This window comes from Cucurbita moschata, unplaced genomic scaffold (assembly GCF_002738365.1).
Source record: "Cucurbita moschata cultivar Rifu unplaced genomic scaffold, Cmos_1.0 Cmo_Scf00006, whole genome shotgun sequence".
Lineage (NCBI taxonomy): Eukaryota > Viridiplantae > Streptophyta > Magnoliopsida > Cucurbitales > Cucurbitaceae > Cucurbita > Cucurbita moschata.
In genome coordinates this window covers 2,338,277-2,359,445 of record NW_019268522.1, presented here as the reverse complement: position 1 = coordinate 2,359,445, position 21,169 = coordinate 2,338,277, and the positions used below count along the sequence as shown (strand labels likewise).

The window sequence follows — 21,169 nt, the reverse complement described above, 5'->3', positions numbered from 1 at the left end:
GCTCTTAGCGAACTTTGAGGATGCATGACGATTATATGGCCATCTCTACAAGACCAAAATATTATATGCTTGATACCTTGCTAGACCCATAAATTATATACTTGGTACGTTGTAATGTTTTTTTTTTATATAATTATTATAATTTGTTTGAAATTTAATATTTAATATTAATGTAGGTGGAGAGACCAATTTTGTGTCACTTGGTCAGCTGCACATATAATTATCCAATATAGATGCAAGTTTGATCTCCTTCAAGTATAAATTTATTTTAAAACTGTCCTTATCTCATCGTGCTTAAGACGTATTCAGGATATCTCACAGAATTTAGAGATGATTAACTATGTAATAATTGTGACTTGATCATGGAATCACTGTATTATATGTATGAGATCCCTAACTCTCCTCCTCCTTGTCCTAGCTATAGACAATAGATGTAGAAGATATGCTCAAAAGTTGCTCCAAGCTGTACTATATGAGGTTCACCGTGACGTTGAGATAATACTAACCTCATTCACGATATGTTCATACACTATCATATTATGCTTTTGAGGTTGACCCCTCATTAGCATGTTGTTAGACGACGTGAATGTAGAGTACATGAACAATATTTGCGCCCTACATAGCAGGTAAACGAACCATATGCACGAAGAGAACTAGATCAGGTATCGAGAGGCCGTCACCAAAAACCACCTCGTAAAACCAAACGACATGTCGTCTCTTGAAGACGAACTGCATCTACGAATGTTGAAGTTCGTCTCTTATTCCATGTCATAAAAACAACAATATTTAAACAAACGATGATAGAGACGAACGTCTTCTGCATAATAGAAACGTACTAACAACGTTATATTCTAATAACAAGTTTAAGAAATATTTATACATAGGAGAAATCAGCGGAGCACCCGTGCCTCCTTGGGAACATCTCCATACTCCATACTCCATACTTCTTTTTCCTTCTGCCTTTCTCTGTATTTGGTTGCATCATTATCAAAGAAGAGAAGAGATTTCCAAGAAAAGTAAAGCTTTATTAAAGCTAAAAGAAAGGTTTTAAAATATATGTTTATGCAAAACCCCATGCCTTCTTTTCCTCCCATGCTCATGTCCCTAATCTATGTTCATATTGATTAGGGTTATGTATTCTATGTAATCACCATATAATAATCTAGGAAAGATTATATATTCATTATTGTATTCTTCGATAATTATTAGATAAATGTAAGAACAAATTTGATGTCTTATTCCATCTGATTCGGTGAAATTTAAGTTTTGTTTATCGATTTCTGAAGGTAGGTATGATAGAAAGTGAGACTTTTAAAAATTAAACAACAATGATGTGTTTGTTATTTTTCTTTTTTATTATGTAAATAATGAAATTCTTGAGATGTAACGTCTCATGGGTATGAGTCGGATTAGGATTTAGATATGGATTCAATACTTGATAGTCCAGACATTGTCATGAGCCGTTATCTATTGGTTTTGAAGTGTTTTTATGACTGAAGACAATCTCCATAGACCAACACACGTTCTTTTAGCATGTTTTGTCCTCACTTACATGTTTATTACTTTCGAATCACTCTTATTCGAATGTGGTTTTAGTTCGTTCATTGTGAGATCCCATCTCGGTTGGAGAGAAAAATGAAGTATTCCTTATAAGGGTGTGAAAATTTCTCCATAGTAGATGCGTTTTAAAATCTTGAGAGGAAGCCCAAAAGAAAAAATCCAAGGAGGACAACATCTGCCAATGGTGGGCTTGAACTGTTACAAATGGTATCAAAGATAGACACCGGACAGTGTGCCAGTGATGACGATGGCCCCCAAGGGGGTGACTTATAAGGGTGTGAAAATCTCTCCCCGATAGACGCATTTTAAAACCTTGACCAAGTAGATGCATTTTAAAACCTCGAGAGGAAGCTCAAAAAGGAAAGCCTAGAGAAGACAATATCTGCTCGCGATAGGCTTGAACTATTACAAATAGTATTAGAGTCAAACACTAGGCAGTGTGCCAGCAAGGACGCTAGGCCCCCAAGGGGGTGGCTTATAAAGGTGTAGAAACCTCTTCCTAGTAGACGCGTTTTAAAACCTTGAGGGGAAGCCCAAAAGGAAAAGTCCAAAGAGGACAATATATGCTAAGGGGGTGACTTATAAAGGTGTAGAAACCTCTTCCTAGTAAACACGTTTTAAAACCTTGAGGGAAAGCCCAAAAGGAAAAGTCCAAAGAGGACAATATATGCTAAGGGGGTGGCTTATAAAGGTGTAGAAACCTCTTTCTAGTAGACACGTTTTAAAACCTTGAGGGAAGCCCAAAAGGGAAAGTCCAAAGACGACAATATATGCTAAGGGGGTGGCTTATAAAGATGTAGAAACCTCTTCCTAGTAGACCGTTTTAAAACATTGAGGGAAGCCCAAAAGGGAAAGTCCAAGGAGGACAATATATGCTAAGGGGTGGCTTATAAAAGTGTAGAAACCTCTTCCTAGTACACGTTTTAAAACCTTGAAGGGAACCCAGAAAGATCAAAGAGGACAATATATGCTAACGTTGGGCTTGAACTGTTACATTCATGTACTCCTTCACTCCTTAACCATCGCATGAATACATATAAATCTCAAAAATTAGTCCAAAGTTAATTTTTTATGGAACGTCGTAAAATAAGATACGATATGAACAATACTAAGAACAAATTTTAAGATTTATCAAAAATATATGAACAGAAATGAAACGAAACATAAAGTGCGGGATTAAAACGCGGTTTTAACCTTAAAAATAAAGATGGATTAGTGTGAAAAGAGTGAAAGAAAAGAAAAGGGAAAAGAATGGGTTGATGCGTGTGTGGGATTTGTGTGTGTGAGAGAGAAGAATCCTCACATAATAAACAAACCCTTGGAATGCTCATTTCTTCCTCTCTTTCCTTGACCAAACCCTACTTGGGCTTTGTAAAAACTGTTTGGGATTCTAAACTTTTTGACTTTGACTCCATTTTTATAACCCTAATACCTTCCTTTCAATACCCATTAATTCTCATTAATTATTATACTTTCTTACAAACAACTCATGCATGTGTTCTTCTTTTCTTGGATTCTCAAACTCTCAACTTTTTGCCTTTCTTTAATGCATTTGTTTCTATCCCTACCCATCTTGAATAATCTAAGTTCAAGAGAATTCTAAAGGTCGGTGCAAATTCGAACTTATAATTTTTTTGGATCGAGATTGTTAATGTTTTGACCAGTTGTTGTGGTATATATTTATACTAAGTATTCTAAGGTTCGGTGCAAATTCGAACCAATAAAGTTATTGGATTGAGGTTGCTAATGTTTTAACCAGTTGAGTTGTATGTTCATAATAAGTATTCTAAGGGCCGGAACAGATTTGAGCCTACAATTTTTTAGGATCAAAGTTGCTGATGTTTTGACTAGTTGAGTTGTGTATTCATACAAAGTATTCTATGGGTCAGTGCAAATTCGAACCTATAATTTTCTTGGATCGAAGTTGCTAATATTTTAACCAGTTGAGCTATGTATTCATACAAAGTATTCTAAGGGTCTTTGCAAATTCGAACCTATAATTTTCTTGGATCGTGGTTGCTAATGTTTTAACCAGTTGAGTTGTATATTCATGCTAAATATTCAAAGTGTTGGTGTAAATTTGAACCTGTAATTTTCTTACATCATTGTTGCTAATGTTTTGATCAGTTGAGTCGTATATTCATACTAAGTATTCTAAGGGTTAGTGCAAATTCGAACCTATAATTTTTATAGATCAAGGTTGTTAATATTTTGACTAATTAAGCTGTATATTCATACTATATATCTCATAGTTATTACTGAACTTCGTTTTTTTACAACGATACAATATATATTTACAGACCTGTCATTTTTCTCAAGAATTTAACTCGGAACTCATAATTTTCTTAACAAGTCTGAAGTTCATTATAGATAAATATGAGAAAACAAACATAGTTTTCAAAAGCAAAACATAAAACATAAAAAATGAAAACCATTAGTATTATTATTTGAAGAAAGACAAAAAGAAAGTCATATATTCTTGCTTCTTGGACTACCAAACTTACCAATTGGATTTAATAATTAGTATGTCTATCCCATAGCCTAAATTGATTGATCTCATACACACCTTGGCATTTGAAAATGATATCTCATTCTCTCTCATGCATCTTTCCATCCCTAAACATATATTTTTATAAGTGCATGATTTTGAGTATGCTTCAAGTTCATCCCCTCCTTTATCACTCAACTAATATACAATTATTTGTTGTTTGTCCCTTGTGGTTCCTTTATATTACTTTCACTCAATCAACAGCTGGTGAATGTCATTCTTTATTGCAAGTTTTGCTTTACTTTTCGGTACATATTTGAGATTCATATCATGTAAAAAGATAGTTCAAGCTAAAAAAAATTCAATTTTAGTAATTCAATCTTTGTCGAGCTCTATATCAATTAATATAGTCACCATAGTGGGTTCTGTTTCTTTTAAAGTCGGTGAGGTCCATCATGTTGATCATTCGTCTTGTGATATAGTCAACAGAAGTAATTTAGAACTATTATGATCTTTCGGTTATTCTATACTTTCTTTTTTGAATTGTTCCGATCTATTGGTTATTCTACACTTTTATAGAATATTTTCCTTCCATAATAAAAATTTGACTACTAAATCTTTTCAAATACTAAGATTCTTGCGTGTTTGGATAGAATCAATAATGTGTTCTTTTAAAGATAACTTTGAAAAAGTGTATATAGTTTGAGAAGATTTCCCTTTGATGGACAAAGTTTGCTCATCATATTCTAAAAAGTAGCTAGATAGGTTGTGAAGTGATTGAAGTGAACTTTTAGGTCATACCCTAATGCTTGTAAACAAGGAGAGCCGTCTTTGATTGATCAACCTGCATAAGGACTAGTCTCCTATAATGAAAGTTTAAAAGGGTGGATTAGGGAACAAAACATTCTTTATAAGGGTATAGAACCCTCTCCCTAGCAGATGTGATTTAAAAATGTTGAAGGGAATCTCGAAAGGGAAAGCCCAAAGAAGACATTATTTGCTAGTAATGGCTTGGACTGTTACAAAAATAACCTACAAGTTCGGTGATCAATGTGTAACTACTGTTTTTTTAAAGCTTGTAATCAATTTCATGAACTGAAAAGGAATGAGAGACTAAAAAAGGAGAAGATATTCTCTAAGTTCTTATTCGTAAATTCATCATGAACAATCTACCTAGAAAAACTAGAAAAATTGGCTTTTAAATGCAAAAAAATGCAAAAAAAGAAATCCTAATTTACTTTGCAATTGGGGCCATGGACATGGAGGGTCACGATCGCACTCTTGCGATAATAAGACAATGATTGTGAGACACTTGTTTTAACCCAGTGAACAAGTCAACCATGAGATATTCAGACTTTACAGACAACGTCAGTGTATGCTCGAACCTCGAGTCACGTTTGAAGGAAATGTTTTAGAAAACATGAGCGAGACATTACGTTGAAAACAATGTTATAAGCTAAAAGCGATTAGGTAACAACAACGACTTTGATAGCATATAACCTAGGTAGGAAGAAGGGACAACTAATTATATCTTCTGTAGTACATTTTGGCGCATTTTAGCCCTAACGGGTGTAGACATGATTTTGATGAACAGTCATACACCCCGTATTGACACAACATGAAATAGTAAAGGTCTATCTAAGATGAAAGCATGTAAAAGAGGTTTGGAATAGATATGCAACTATGAACAACACGTCCTGAACAAGCATGACCATGACACTGAGTTTAAGCCTCCGAACTACTAGAATCTAAGGTGGGTAAATGTTCAAAAGTTTTGGTCATGACTACCTATCTCGTTGTCTCTTGAATTTGTTTCCAATTTGGCCTATGGAGTTGCTCATGTTGGCTAAAAATGTTATAGTTGTAATGATGATCATGGGTTTGAAGTGTTGGGTCAAAGCTTTCTTGTAGCTTTTTGCCTTGAGTCTCGTGTTTGTCTTTTGAATGATGGCGGTGGTGGCATGAATCATATCATCCTCCCTTCCTAGAAAAGGATTTGACATTGAATCAAGTGTTTACCTACAACAAAATGAGGGCAAATGAGGGGAATTAGCATTGTAAAACTCAAATTTGGGGCCATACTTATCTCTCAAAACTTCGTTGGGAAAGCTTTTTGAATGTGGGAATTTTCACCTAAAACAAACTTATTACTAAGATTATCAAAATGTTAAAGGATCATGGTTCTAATTAAAGCAGGATTTACCATCCTTGTATGATGCCACAAGTTTACATCTTTCTTCTTTTGGGTACTCTTTGTAACGTGGAAGAAAATGGTTAGGTCTGCTATGTTAAAATATCATCGCTAGTCCAATAAAGTCAAACCTAATAATTGTACGAGTCTATTGTCTATATATTTTAAGAAAATGATTTAGGTATTTTAGGAATCAAGATACTTAGAATTTTTTTTAGGTATTTTAGGAATAAATGATTAGATATTTTAAGAATAAATTGTCTAGTCTCTACTATAAATACTCATCCACTCTATTAAAGTTTTCATCCCGAGCAGTTCTCAAGTAGAACAAAGTACGGTAGTATTCTACTGAGAATCTTGTAATCTCTTCTTAATTGGTCTTAATAAAGAGTGTGAGTGTTTCTCACAAAGAGTTGTGTTCAACATGCTAGGATCCTTGCTCACAGAACGAGTAAGCTTTCCAAATAAGGTCCTCGTTGACTTTGAGTTGACTTTGAATTATGACATCATTTTAGCCATAATTCTTTCATCAAGCTTTCCAAGGAAATTTCAGAAATTTGATTGCTTACTGGCTTTTGTGCTTGAGCATAACGTGTTGATTTTGCTGTCTAAAGTCAGGTAGGTAATTTATCCTTCGTTGAGCTTGAGGGGATTGAGAATTACTTCCTCAACCTCTCTATGCAAACTTTGGATGATTCCTCCACGGTAGATTATAGGTGTTATTACACTGTTTACTTTGATTTTCAATGTAATTACTAAAGCAGGATTGCTAGGGAAGAACTCAAATATGTGTCCTTCCCCAAGATAAATAAGGTAACCGATGAAACATACTCGAATATGTGTCCTTCCCCAAGATAAATAAGGTAACCGATGAAACATGATTCACTAGTGCAACACTTTGAGTTGTATTTTCTGTTGTTGACATATTTTTCAAGATATCTTCTTTTGAGGTAATGTGGTATCTTTTGAGGTAACGTGGACACTCAAGGGTGACAAAACATATGAGATCCCACATGGATCGGAAAGGAGAATGAGTGACAGTAAAGACGCTGGAATTCAAAGGGGGTGGATTGTGAGATCCCACATCGATTGGAGAGGGGAATGAAACATTCTTATACAGGTGTGGAAATCTCTCCCGAGTAGATGCGTTTTAAAACCTTGAGGGGAAACCCAGAAGGGAAAACACAAAGAGAACAGTATCTGCTAACAATGAGCTTGTGCCGTTACAAATGGTATCAGAGCCAGACATCGCCTGTGAGGACGCTGAGCCCTGAAGGGGGTGGACACAATATGTTGTGCCAACGAGGATGCTGAGTGAAATGGAATCACTACAAGGTAAGTAAGATTCAAATTACATTGTTGATCGAATATCTCAAGACAAGAACACTTGTTTGAGATTCGAATCACTCCACAAGCAAGATCGATTATATCTAAATATGCAATCTAAATTTAGCCCTAATGATAAATAATCACTCTAAGGGAAAGTAAAATTCAGACTAACTTGTTGATCAAATATCTCACGGCAAGAATATTTGTTTGAGATTCGAATCACTCTACAAGCAAGATTGATCATGTCGAGTTTGAATGATTCTACATGCAACGTAAACTATATAAAATTGCAAAGAAACTTAGTCATTGCCTAAAGGAAAACACAAATGCTTCTTTTACTACATTTTCCAAATCTATCTTACAAAGATAAGATACATGACATTATATAGCTTCAAAATGAAAACTCTTAACCTTCCATGAGGCTTTCCAAGAGTTGTAACTTTCATACTTTATAACCATAACTAACCATTATTTATACTTTATAATCATAATTAGCCACTATGTAAATAAGCCTTAAAATACATTAAAGAAACACCAACTAAATTACTCTAAATTATGATTCACCCAAGATATATAACAATGAAGCTTCATTCTTCCCCCAAATGGCATGAATTGAAATATCTTTTGATAATTTTAAAACATTTTTTTCACATCTTCATTGAAGTACATTGTATGATTGATGTCTCTTGATTCATATCACTAAGCTTCGAAGGGGGTGGATTGTGAGATCCCACATCGATTGGAGAGGCGAACGAGTGCCAGCAAGGACGCTAGGCCCTGAAAGGGAGTGGATTGTGAGATCTTACATCGGTTGTAGAGGAGAACGAAACATTTTTTATAAGAGCGTTGAAACCTCTCCCCAGATGACATGTTTTAAAAACCATGAGAGGGAGGCTGAAAGGGAAAGCTAAAAGAGGACAATATTTGCTAGCGGTGGGCTTGAGCTATTACAAATGGTATCAGAGCCAGACACCAGGCCATGTGCTAGCAAGGAGGCTGGGCTCCGAAGGGGGGTGGGCACGAGGCGGTGTGCCAGCGAAGACGCTGGGCCTCGAAGGAGGTGGGGATTGGGGGTCCCACATCGATTGGAGAAGGGAACGAGTGCTAGCGAGGACGCTGGGCCCTGAAAGGGATTGTGAGATCCCACATTGGTTGGGGAGGAGAGCGAAGCATTCTTTATAAGGGCGTGTAAATCTCCCTAGATGACGCATTTTAAAACCTTGAGAGGAAGTCAGAAAAGAAAAGCTCAAAGAGGACAAATTTAGTAGCGGTGGGCTTGGGCCGTTACAAATTCACCTCAAAGGTTTAGGTGTTGCTGCTTTACTGGTTATACAGGCTCTCTAGGAGGCATATAAGGTGGTGGTAGATCCATTGGATTGTTTCTACCTCTTTGTTCCATTTTTCCCTATGGAACGTTCTCTCAATTTTAGTGTCTAAATCAAATTCCAGATTAGAAAGTTCATTCATGCACATCTACCAGTACCTGAAAGTAAACCAGAGCCGCTAATTCAGAGCTCAATTAGGCTCTAGTTCACCAAAAGAAGTTCAAGTAAACATTCAAACTAATCCTTAGTAATGACGTCAAAAACTTGTTTCCTTTTTAATGTATAACTAAAGATTCTTGCACAATCAAGTAGCAAGTGAAAATCATTTTAATATCATCTCCACAAGAACTAGTACAAGAACTAATACTAAACTTAAGCTTAGTTTCTTGTGAATTCAGAAGAGAAACGAGTAAAATTTGATTTAAACATGCTGACTAAAAATAATGGCAAGAACAAGGTAAATAAACCACATGAACTGCTCAGACAAACAATGTAAATGAGACTTCAAAAGAGGAATATAAAATAGACTCAGATTAGAAATTATCTGTATTTTTCTAAACATGAAATGTTGAGGGGCAAGAACTTTGCCCTCTCAATCGACACAACAATATAACAGAGATCTATGGCATAATTCCCATTAAACTATACCCATTTTAAGTTGCTATAAAGTATAACACTCAAAACTAGATTGAAATGTGTAACGGCCAAGCCCACAGCTAGCACATATTGTCCTCTTTGGACTTTTCCTTCTAGACTTTCCCTCTGTTGGAAAGAGGGATAGTGAAAGAGATAAGAATAGATGAATGCTGCGATGCTCTATTATTGTCTACCGACTCAATGCTAAGAGGCTTACACAATTCCAGTATTTATAGCTTATACACTGGACCAGAAATAGTAAATCATCGAAATCTAGAAAGAATTTAAATCTACTAACAATCTCCTAAAAATCTCATAGTTTGAATATTTGAATCATATCTCTACTACTCTGAATCATATCTTCATTTTGAATCATATCTCAACACTCCCCCTTTATTCAAAGTTGCAAATGCCAAGTAATCGTCTGAAGTAGCAAAACTTTTCTTTTGACAAAGCCTTGGTAAGTATGTCTGCTAGCTGTTCATCGGTGTTACAATATTCCAAGACAATTTCTTCGTCTGCAACAAGATCACGAATATAGTGATGTCGAAGTTCAATATGTTTTGTTCTACTGTGAAACGCTGGGTTCTTTGTCATAGAAATAGTTGCTTTATTATCACAAAATATCTTTGTTGCCCCTTTTTGCTCTTGTTGAAGGTCAGCTAACATTCTTCTTAGCCAAATGGCTTGACACGCTGCTGAAGTTGCTGCAACATATTCTGCTTCTGATGTTGACAACGCCACTGTTGCTTGTTTCTTTGAGCTCCAAGTGATCGCTCCTGACCCTAAAGTGAAAACATTGGCTGAAATGCTTCGTCTATCATCTAATGATCCTGCCCAATCACTATCAGTGAATCCATATAGTTTGAAATTAGAGGATTTAGAATACCAAATTCCATACTCCATAGTTCCGGCAATGTAACGTAAGACTCTTTTTGCTGCTCCATAATGAACCTTTGAAGGATGTTGCATAAACTTAGAAATAATACCAACAGGAAATGCAATGTCGGGTCGTGTGTGAGTTAAGTAAATCAGTCCCCCAACCAAGCTCCTGAACCTTCTAGCATCTGTCATTTCTGCTCCATCATCATGTTGTAATTTCTCATTAATATTCATAGGTGTAGCTGCAGGCTTACAATTAAGCATACCAAAATTACTCATAATATCTTTGGCATATTTTCTTTGTGAAATAAAAATTCCATCTTCAACTTGATATACTTCAAGACCAAGAAAATAGTGCAATAGACCCATATCTGACATCTCAAATTCACTCATCATTTGAGACTTAAATTTATCCAAAAGAGAGTTAGAAGAGCTAGTGTAAATAATATCGTCAACATAGAGGCAAATAATGATGAAATCACTTTTACCTTCCTTCTTCACATATAAAGTAGGCTCATTCTCACTTCTCATGTATCCTTTCTTTTGAAAATACCCATCAATCTTGCTGTACCAAGCTCGAGGGGCCTGCTTTAATCCGTATAGTGCCTTTCTCAACTTGTATATCTTTGTTTCTTTGTCCTTCTTTATGAATCCTTCTGGTTGTGCTACATAAACCTCTTCTTGTAAATCTCCGTTAAGAAATGCTGACTTAACATCAAACTGATAAACTGGCCACCGCAATTCTGCTGCTAATGCTAGAATAGTTCTTACAGTTTCAAAACGAGCTACTGGAGAAAAAGTTTCTTCAAAATCTATACCTTGTTGTTGTGCATACCCTTTTGCTACAAGACGGGCCTTATGCTTTTGTATGCTTCCATCTGGTGCAAATTTTGTCTTGAACACCTATTTCAAATTGATTGCATTTTTTCCGTTTGGTAAGTCAACCATCTCCCATGTTCCATTTTTCTCAATGGACTGCATTTCTTCTACCATGGCTTTCTTCCACTCTTCTCTTTCAGCTGCTTCGTCATAACACATAGGATCTGAAACAGTAAGAGCAAATTGACATGATGCATATATGTCAGTTAAAGATTTATACTTCTTTGGAGGTGTCTCATCTGAAAGTTCTTCAAGAGAAGAATCGCTGTTTAGTGATGCTGAAGATGATGAATTTGACACATTTTGTGTTGCAGTGGAGACACTAGGAGATGCACTGGAGTTGACCCTTGTTTCTTCATTTGGGGAAACTTCAACTGTAATCTTTTGCTGCTCCTGTTCTTTACTCCAATCCCAACTCACATTTTCATTAAATATTACATCCCTTCTATCTAAAATCTTTTCACTGATGGGGTTGTATAATTTATATGCCTTTGATTGAGTACAATAGCCAATGAAAATGCATTTTTCAGATTTTTCATCAAGCTTTTGACGAACTTGAGGACGTTTCAAAGCATAAGTAACACAACCAAAGATTCGTAAATGACTTACAGATGGTTTCCTTCTATGCCATGCTTCATAGGGAGTTCGATTCATAACCGCCTTTGTTGGTGAGATGTTTAATAGATAAACAGATGTTGCTACGGCTTCTGCCCAAAATTGGTCTGGAAGTCTCCTTGCTTGTAACATACTTCTTGCCATCTCCACAATAGTTCGATTTTTCCGTTCAGCGATTCCATTTTGTTCTGGAGTGTAGGGAGCTGTTAATTCCCTTTGGATGCCCTCTTCTTCACAAAACAGATTGAACTCTTTAGATATGAACTCGCCACCTCTGTCTGTTCGAAGAACTTTAATGTGACAGCCACTTTGGTTCTCTACCAAAGCTTTAAACATCTGGAACTTCTGAAAAGTTTCTGACTTATGTTGTAGGAAGTAGACCCAGCTCATGCGACTATAATCATCAATGAATAGTAAAAAATATATACTCCCACCCAAGGAATTCGTTTGCATTGGCCCACATAAATCAGCATGAATTAGTTCTAGACAGTGTGAAGCTCTTCTAGCTTTTCCAACAGGAAAGGACTTCCTAGTCTGCTTGCCATAAATGCATCCTTCACATAAATTAGTTGAGTCAATTCTTGGTAATCCGAAAACCATACCTTTATTTCTGAGTATTTTCAGGCCGTTCATATGAAGATGTCCATATCTGAGATGCCATAATGTTGAGTCATCTTTCGTGCTAGCAGCAAGAGCAAAATCCTCCATGTTAGAAATATCAAGTGGAAACATCTTATTTGAAGTCATGGCAATTTGAACTTTATGACCTGATTTTTTATGTGTAATGACACATGTGTTGTCATCAAATAGAACTGAATGTCCTCTAGTCATCAATTGTCCAACACTCAATAAGTTATACCCTAAATCAGGTACAAATTGAACATTGTCTAATTGTTTTATCTTACCATGACTGGTTTCGACTTTCACCGTACCTTTTCCCTCAACTTGCATCTCTTTTGTGTTTCCCAGTTGCACCTTAATTTTTTGTGTCTCATCCAGCTCTTTGAATAAGGATTTGGTGCCTGTCATATGGTTCGAGCATCCGCTATCAACAAACCATAAGTCACCTTTTCTTGGATTAGTATCCATGCACGCCATAAGCAGCTTTTCTTCTTCTTCTTCATTCTCTGCTGCAAAATTCATTTGTTGATTTTTATACCAACAATTAGATTTTGTGTGCCCATACCTTTTGCAATAGTAACATTGTATGACATTCTTTTGTTCATTGAATTGTCTCTGTCCATCACTTCTCCATCTACCCCTGTTATCACGACCACCATGGAAGCTGCGAAATCCTCCTCTTCCACGACTTCTACCTGCTAAATGACTATTTTCTCTTTCGTTGTTGGTTGTCTCCTTCACTTGTAGTGCCTTTTCTTCGTTCCTTTCTGATGCTCTGTTGATTCTTGCCTCATGAGCCTGAAGCGAGCCCATCAGTTCATCAACGGAGAGTATGGATAGATCCTTAGCTTCTTCTATGGCAGCCACCACATGGTCAAACTTTGGAGTTAAGCTTCTCAACACCTTTGCAACAATTGTTTCGTCTGAAATTTTCTCTCCATAGGTGCGCATCTGACTGACTATTGCCATTGTTCTGGACAAAAAGTCAGCAATTGATTCGCCATTCGTCATGAGCAGAGTTTCAAAATCACGTCTTAGAGACTGCAATTTCACTATTATGACTTTTGAATCTCCCTGAAACTCTTTCTGCAGAATTGACCATGCTTGCTTTGATGTGGTTGCTGCTGCAATTCGTGAAAAGATAGTCTCATGAACTGCTTGCTGAATAATGAATAAAGCCTTGGCATCGTTTTTCTTGGTTTCTCTTAGTCTCTCCTTTTCTTCTATTGTGGGTTCTAAAAGATCAACAAACCCGTGCTCCACCAAGTCCCATAGCTCCTGCGATCTGAGCAAGGTCTTCATCTTGATGCTCCACCACTCATATTTCTCACCATTAAAGATTGGTAACAACGGTGCAGAAGAAGAAAAGCCAGCTACTGCCATTTTGTTTTGTGAAAGAAAATAATCACTCGCCCTCGTGTCGAACGAACTTGGCTCTGATACCAAAATTGTTGGAAAGAGGGATAGTGAAAGAGATAAGAATAGATGAATGCTGCGATGCTCTATTATTGTCTACCGACTCAATGCTAAGAGGCTTACACAATTCCAGTATTTATAGCTTATACACTAGACCAGAAATAGTAAATCATCGAAATCTAGAAAGAATTTAAATCTACTAACAATCTCCTAAAAATCTCATAGTTTGAATATTTGAATCATATCTCTACTACTCTGAATCATATCTTCATTTTGAATCATATCTCAACACCCTCAAGGTTTTAAAACGCGTTTATTAGGGAGAGGTTTCCACACCCTCATAAGAAATGTTTTGTTTCTCTCTCCAACCGATATGAGATCTCACAATCCACTCCCCTTGGGAGCCTAGCATCCTCGCTGACACACCGTCCGATGTCTGGCTCTAATACCATTTGTAATAGCTCAAGCCCACCACTAGTAGATATTGTTCTTTTTGAGCTTGCCCTCCTAGTCTTCCCCTCAAGATTTTAAAACGCTGGCTCTGATACCATTTGTAATAGCTCAAGTCCACCACTAGTAGATATTATTCTTTTTGGGCTTTCCCTCCGAATCTTTCCCTCAAGATTTTAAAACTATCTCCCCTAAGTCTCTTTACCTATCTCCCCTTAAATCTAGAAACCTGTAGATTCAAACTAATTTAGTAAGAGAATCTGATCTACTACACACGATACCTCAGCCACATTATCAAATTCATAAATTACTTCTTCAAGATTGGATTTCCAGACATAATATTTGTTGTCCTGCTATTTTAGCTCCCTGTCTAGTTCATCCTTGCTGCTAATTTCATCACTCTTTTGCACATGCCTATGGCTCAACTAAGAGCCCTCAAACTCCTTATCCCTCACACAACCAATACTCAAAATTTCAATCTCATTGTACAATCTACCCTCCACAAGTGGAGGATATTGTCCACTTTGAGCATAATTGCTCATGGTTTTGCTTTGAACTTCCTCAAAAAGCCTCATTCCAATGGAGATATATTCTTTACTTATGAACCCATAATCGTCCTCTAAATTAGCCAATGTGGAACTCCCTCCCAACAATCCTCAATAATTCTCCCCTCGAACAAAGTACACTGTAGAGCCTCCTCTGAGGTCTATGTACCCCTCAAACAGCCTCCCCTTAATCAAGGCTCGGCTCTTTTTCTAGAGCCCTCGAACAAAGTACACTTTTTATTTGACACATTAGTCACTTTTGACTACACCTTCAAGGCTCGCAATTATTTGTTCGACATTTGAGGATTTTATTGACATGATTAGTTAAGGGCATGATTCTGATACTATATTAGGAATCACAACTCTCCATAATGTAATGATATTGTCCACTTTGAGTATAAACTCTCGTGGTTTTGCTTTTGAGCTTCCCTAATATCTCATTCCAATAAAGATGTATTCATTACTTATAAACTCATAATAAGAGATTCCCTCCCAACAATCCAACACAGAACGCAATGACCTGAATGAAAGTAAAAAAGAGAAGAGAAAGGAACCCGAAACGATCAATTTCTGAGGAAGAAGAGGACGGATAGGGTGTGGCTGGCGGCAGAGAGTTAATGTCCAATGGTGGATAGCGGCGTTGATTGGCATAACCCGACTTCGGTGGATAGCGGCATCGTCGAAGCTGGCGGCAGAGAGTGAATGCCGAATGGTGTGATGGTGATTGACGGCGCGTTGGGGATGAAAATGAAAGAAAGTTGAGAAATTGGGAGAGGCAAGAAGAAGCTTAAGAGTGGAAGGGAAGAAGAAATTGAGAGATTGTGAGCGAGGGAAGAAGAATAAATGAAATTGGGGTGGAGACTATTATTGTTTTTTTTAGGTAAATTAATAAAAATATCTTTGACACCCGGTCCCATTCTTGACAACCCGAGGCCCGACTCAACCTTAAACTTAAAAAAAAAAAAGTCTAAAAAGTATCATCTCCAATGCTCGAGGCCAGGTTCTTGACAGTAGTAGTGCTATTAATACTGGATTTTATAGTCGAGCTAATCAATAATTCTACAGAATGCTGGTGTCGAAGGTTTAGCCCAGTCCAGTGGATCACACAATTGAATCATGAAGCGTTGATCCTCTACTCGAGATAAGGGTTGAAGATGAAGTTTTTGTTTCTACTCGAGATAAGGGTTGAAGATGAAGTTTTTGTTTGCAAGCAATGCTTCTTTGGTGGCTTGTTGTACTGCACTGCGATTATGAGAGAGATGGGTCCTCAAAAGCACCCTCAAAAGCACCCAATTTTTCTTGGATTTGGAAGTTACCTGCATTCTTCTTCATGGTAAAGACGGTCAGAAGAAAGAGAGAATAACATGTAGAGAGTACCCTCATGTCACTTGCGGGATAAAATTAGCCCTTTAACATGTTTACTAAGGCCTTGAATGTACCAGAGAAAAAGGTTGGATCCAAACAAAATTGATGGTAAAAAATAAACTTTCAAAATGATTTAAAAATGTTTAGTATATTTTTTATTCAATTCCTTTTTCATAAATATTTCTAATTTTAAATACAGCAAAAGTTTCTCTATAATAGAATCGTGTCAACAATAATGTAACAGGTAACAATTAGAAACGAACAAACTTAAACAACTCAACCGAAGCAATATCTTAGCAAAGATTTCTAAGATAAAATGACAGACTTAATATAAACTTTCAATGTTGAGTATCACGACGTAAATATCAGAGCTATCACGTGCACTTGCATTTTATTATATTTATAAAACAAAAATAAACACAAACATGATCTATAAAGTTAACACTACATATAAGCTAAATCTTCTTTTAAAAAAAAAAAATATTAACAACTACTTGACCAACTCCCATTAGGGTGCAATAATCAAAATAATTATTTCATGTCACCTAATCAGCAATAAAGTTACCAAATGAAGAGAGTTGTTACCAAAATCTCATTTGTTTTACTTTTCGATATTCAGAACTCCAAAGTTAACTGTGGTTTGCTTAAAGTAATCATATGTGGGTGATTCAAGAGAATTTTTCTATAAAACACGTGAGTGAGGACAAAACATATTGAAAGGACTCGTGTTGATTTGTGAGAGTAGTTTTCACGTTTAGGAGTGAGGAGTAAGTAATGTGATCATATCGCAAGAAATATAAGGAAATATGAGGATTGTTAGGTCCTTAAACTATAAGAACCAAATTATATTATTCGAACCGAGTTGTGGATAAGCTAACACTGCGAGATCCCACATTAGTTAGAGAGAGAAACGAAACATTCCTCATAAGTATGTGGAAACTTCTTTCTAGTAGACGCGTCTTAAAATCGTGAGGTTAACGACAATACGTAACGAGCCAAAGCGGGCAATCTCTGTTAGCGGTGGGCTTGGGCATTTACAAACGATATCAAAACTAAGTTATTGTGAGATCCTACACAGTTAAAGAGGGGAACGAAGCATTCTTTATGACTGTGTGAAAACCTCTCCCTTGCCAGACGCGTTTTAAAATCGTGAGGCTGACGGCCAAACGAGCCAAAGCGGACAATCTCTGTTAGCGGTAGGTTTGAGCATTTACAAACTGTATCAGAACCAAGTTATTGTGAAATCCCACCTCGGTTAAAGAGGAGAACAAAACATTCTTTATAACTGTGTGAAAACCTCTCTGTAGTAGACGCGTTTAAAATTATGAGGCTGACGGTAATATGCAACGAGCCAAAGTGGACAATCTCTATTAGCGGTGGGCTTGGGCATTTATAAACGGTATCAGAACCAAGTTATTGAGAGATCTCACATCGGTTAAAGAGGGAAACAAAGCATTCTTTATAACTGTGTGAAAACCTTTCCCTAGCATATGCGTTTTAAAATCGTGAGGTTGATGGCTAAACGAGCCAAAATGGACAATCTCTGTTAGCGGAAGGTTTAAGCATTTATAAAAGGTATCAGAACCAAGTTATTGTGAGATCCCACCTCGGTTAAAGAGGGGAACAAAGCATTTTTTTATAACTATGTAAAAACCTCTCTCTATCTGACACGTTTTAAAATCGTGAGGCTGACGGCCATACATAACGGTCCAAAACAGACAATCTCTGCTAGTAGTGGGCTTGAGCTCTTACAAACACGATCAACACACTTACAAAACACGAACATTTATTCCACCCTACTTTGGTCAAATAACTATGCAATAGTGTGGCTTACGCTTCTTAATTTTCCTCAATAATCTTGCACAATCCTTGCTTTTCACATGCAATTATGAATGGTTGAAAAGATCACCAAAAGCTTTCAAGGAATAGTCTATTTTTTTATGAACATGAATCAACAAAATATGGCAGATGGATTTATTGTTTATGTGCATCCAAGTCAAGAGCACTGATTCCAAAGTTCCATATCTATTCCACCCTACTTAAATAATTCATTTGAAACTTCAAAAAGGGTGGAATGGGAATGAATGATTGGATATATTTGTGTTTGAAACTCATGTTTAACAATACTATTCATATATTGATTGTGTTAAAAGTTAGGTGATCTAAATTCTTCGTCACCTAGTCCAAAAATGTCAATATAATTTTTAAAACCAAACCTTCATAGGTGTTTTTAGTGGTTGTAGGCTAGTGTGTTTGATTGATTTATAATGATAAGTTTAAACGTTCCATTCAATCGTCGTTCTCTTTCTTTCTTTCTTCTTATCCTTTTCACACAGCTACCCATTTTCGTTACAATTCATTGAATCGCTCTCACTGTTATTGTAATAGCCCAAACCCACCGCTAGCCGATATTGTCCGCTTTGACTTGTTACGTATCGCTGTTAGCCTCATGGTTTTAAAACGTGTCTGTTAAGGAAAAATTTCCACACCCTTATAAGAAATGCTTCGTTTCCCTCTCCAACCGATGTGGAATCTCACAATCCACCCTCTTTAGGGACCCTGCATCCTCGCTGGCACATCACTCGATGTCTAGCTTTGATACAATTTGTAACAACCAAAACCCACTACTAGCAGATATTGTCAACTTTGACTTGTTACATATCTCCATTAGCCACACAACTTTAAAGTGTGGCTGTGAGGGAAAAGTTTCCACACCCTTATAAGAAATGTTTCGTTCCCCCTCTCCAACTGACGTGGAATCTCACAATCCACCCCCTTTAGGGACCCAGTGTCCTCGTTGGCACAATGCTCAATTTCCGACTCTAATACCATTTGTAACAACTCAAACCCACCACTAGCAGATATTGTCCACTTTCCCCTATTACGTGTCGTCGTCAGCCTCAGAGTTTTAAAATGCGTTTGGTAGGGGAATGTTTCCACACCCATATAAGTAATGCTTCGTTCCCTCTCCAACTGATGTGGCATCTCACAATCCACCCCGTTTAGGGACCCAGGGTCCTCATTGGCACACCGCTCAGTGTTCGGCTCTAATACTATTCGTAACGTTGGCCTGTTACGCACAGCTAGCAGATATTGTTTGCTTTTGGCCTGTTACGCAGCGTTGTCAACCTCGCAGTTTTAAAATGCGTCTATTACAGAAAATTTTCCACACCTTTATAATGAATGTTTCGTTCCCCTCTCCAACTGATGTAGGATCTCACAATTACCAACTTTATTTGCGTCCGTAGTGCATTATCATAACGTTAGGTTTGCATTGCATAAAGGGGCAACCATTTATTTTTATTCCATTTACTATAAATCTAAATAGTCTAGCCACATTTCTTTCCAATGGTCTCTAGGGTTGATTTGGGTGTGGTGGGCCTTCTCCTCCATGTGCTTCCATGTGCTATGTCTTTCTCTCATAACCCCACCATCCTTCTTCTCTAACACACATAAAATCCCCTTTCAGCTCATCCCTTCAATCTCTCAATCCTTCCCTCTTTCTCTCTCTCTCTCTCTCTCTCTCTCTCTCTCTCTTCCAACCCTACCTCTCTTCTAAACCCTAAATTCCTCTAAAAAAAATCCAATCTTTCCTTTACTTTCTTTCTTTCCTCAACAAAATGCCCAACCCCATCAACCTCAAACAAATTTTCATCAAGAAATGGATCATGGGTCTAAACCCCATCACCTTCTCAAACACAAACATGAACTTCTTAGAGAGAAAAAACGCCATAAAAGCAGCCTCCGACTTGGCCATGGCTGCAACGAGAAACGGAGCGACTCATTGGAGTCGAGCCATCATTGCCAAATCTATACAAGCTCCACCTGAGGCCAAGCTTCGAAGGAAGACGATGCTACGTAAGATTGCTCGAAAAGTGGCTAGGAGTCGCACGCACCTGTCGAGGTCGAGGTCCGTAGCGAGATCAGTTGCTAAGAGATTGGTTCATAAAAGGACCAAACTTCTAAGGAGTTTGGTTCCTGGGGGAGAGTTTATGAAGGATGAAGCTTTGTTGATTGATGAAGCCCTAGATTACATATCATTTCTTCGAGTTCAAGTTGATGGAATGCGGTTTCTTGCTGATTGCAAATGAGAATTCCAAATTCATAAGTCTTCAATATTGTACAGGTGAAAAAAGTATACCTTTAAGTGAATTTAAAGTTTATTTTTTTCTTTGTTATATATATATATATATGTTTTCCAATTTTAATATTGATGTTTTGCAATGATTAAGTACCAAAAGACAAGAAGAATGATCCATGTTGTAAATGTGTCCAAAGCTTCTCAAGTTGATTATTTGGTTTCAATTTGACTTAATGTCTTTCTTTGTTAGCTTCTACTACTCATAATAGGGTTTCTGTCATGTGTGGATAGCTCATTTGAGGAATGAATATACTAAATTAGGAGGTATTTCCAATCAGTTGAGCCATGTTTATGAAATATATCTTATCAACCTAATCAAAACATCTACTTTGTTTCAGAATAAGTGAGAATTAACTTGATAATTATTTTGTTTTAAGTTCAAGTTTATGATTAAAACTAGAATGAGAAATTTGATCTTCTGATATCTTCACACCAGGATGGTAATAGCTCAAACCCACCGCTAACAGATATTGTTCGCTTTGACCTGTTACGTATTGTCGTTAGTCTCACGGTTTTAAAACGTGTCTACTAGAGAGAGATTTTCACACCCTTATGAGGAATGTTTCGTTACCCTCTCCAATTGATATGGGATCTCACAATAATATATGTCTTAATCAATTGAATTATGCCTGACTTGTAAAAACAAAATTTACTATTAAAATTTAGTTAAATCTATCCAAATGTATATAAAATACAAATTAGTTATACGAAAAATTTCGAACTAAC

General features: G+C 36.8%; 1 protein-coding gene across 1 annotated transcript; it reads left to right on the top strand.

The window, feature by feature from the left end:
* Window positions 1-19,815: 19,815 nt before the first annotated feature.
* Window positions 19,816-20,609, top strand: LOC111444263 (transcription factor IBH1-like 1). Its single transcript, XM_023082293.1, has one exon. It carries the CDS (start codon window positions 19,923-19,925, stop codon window positions 20,391-20,393), a length of 471 nt encoding a protein of 156 aa, XP_022938061.1. The 5' UTR covers window positions 19,816-19,922; the 3' UTR covers window positions 20,394-20,609.
* Window positions 20,610-21,169: the final 560 nt, after the last annotated feature.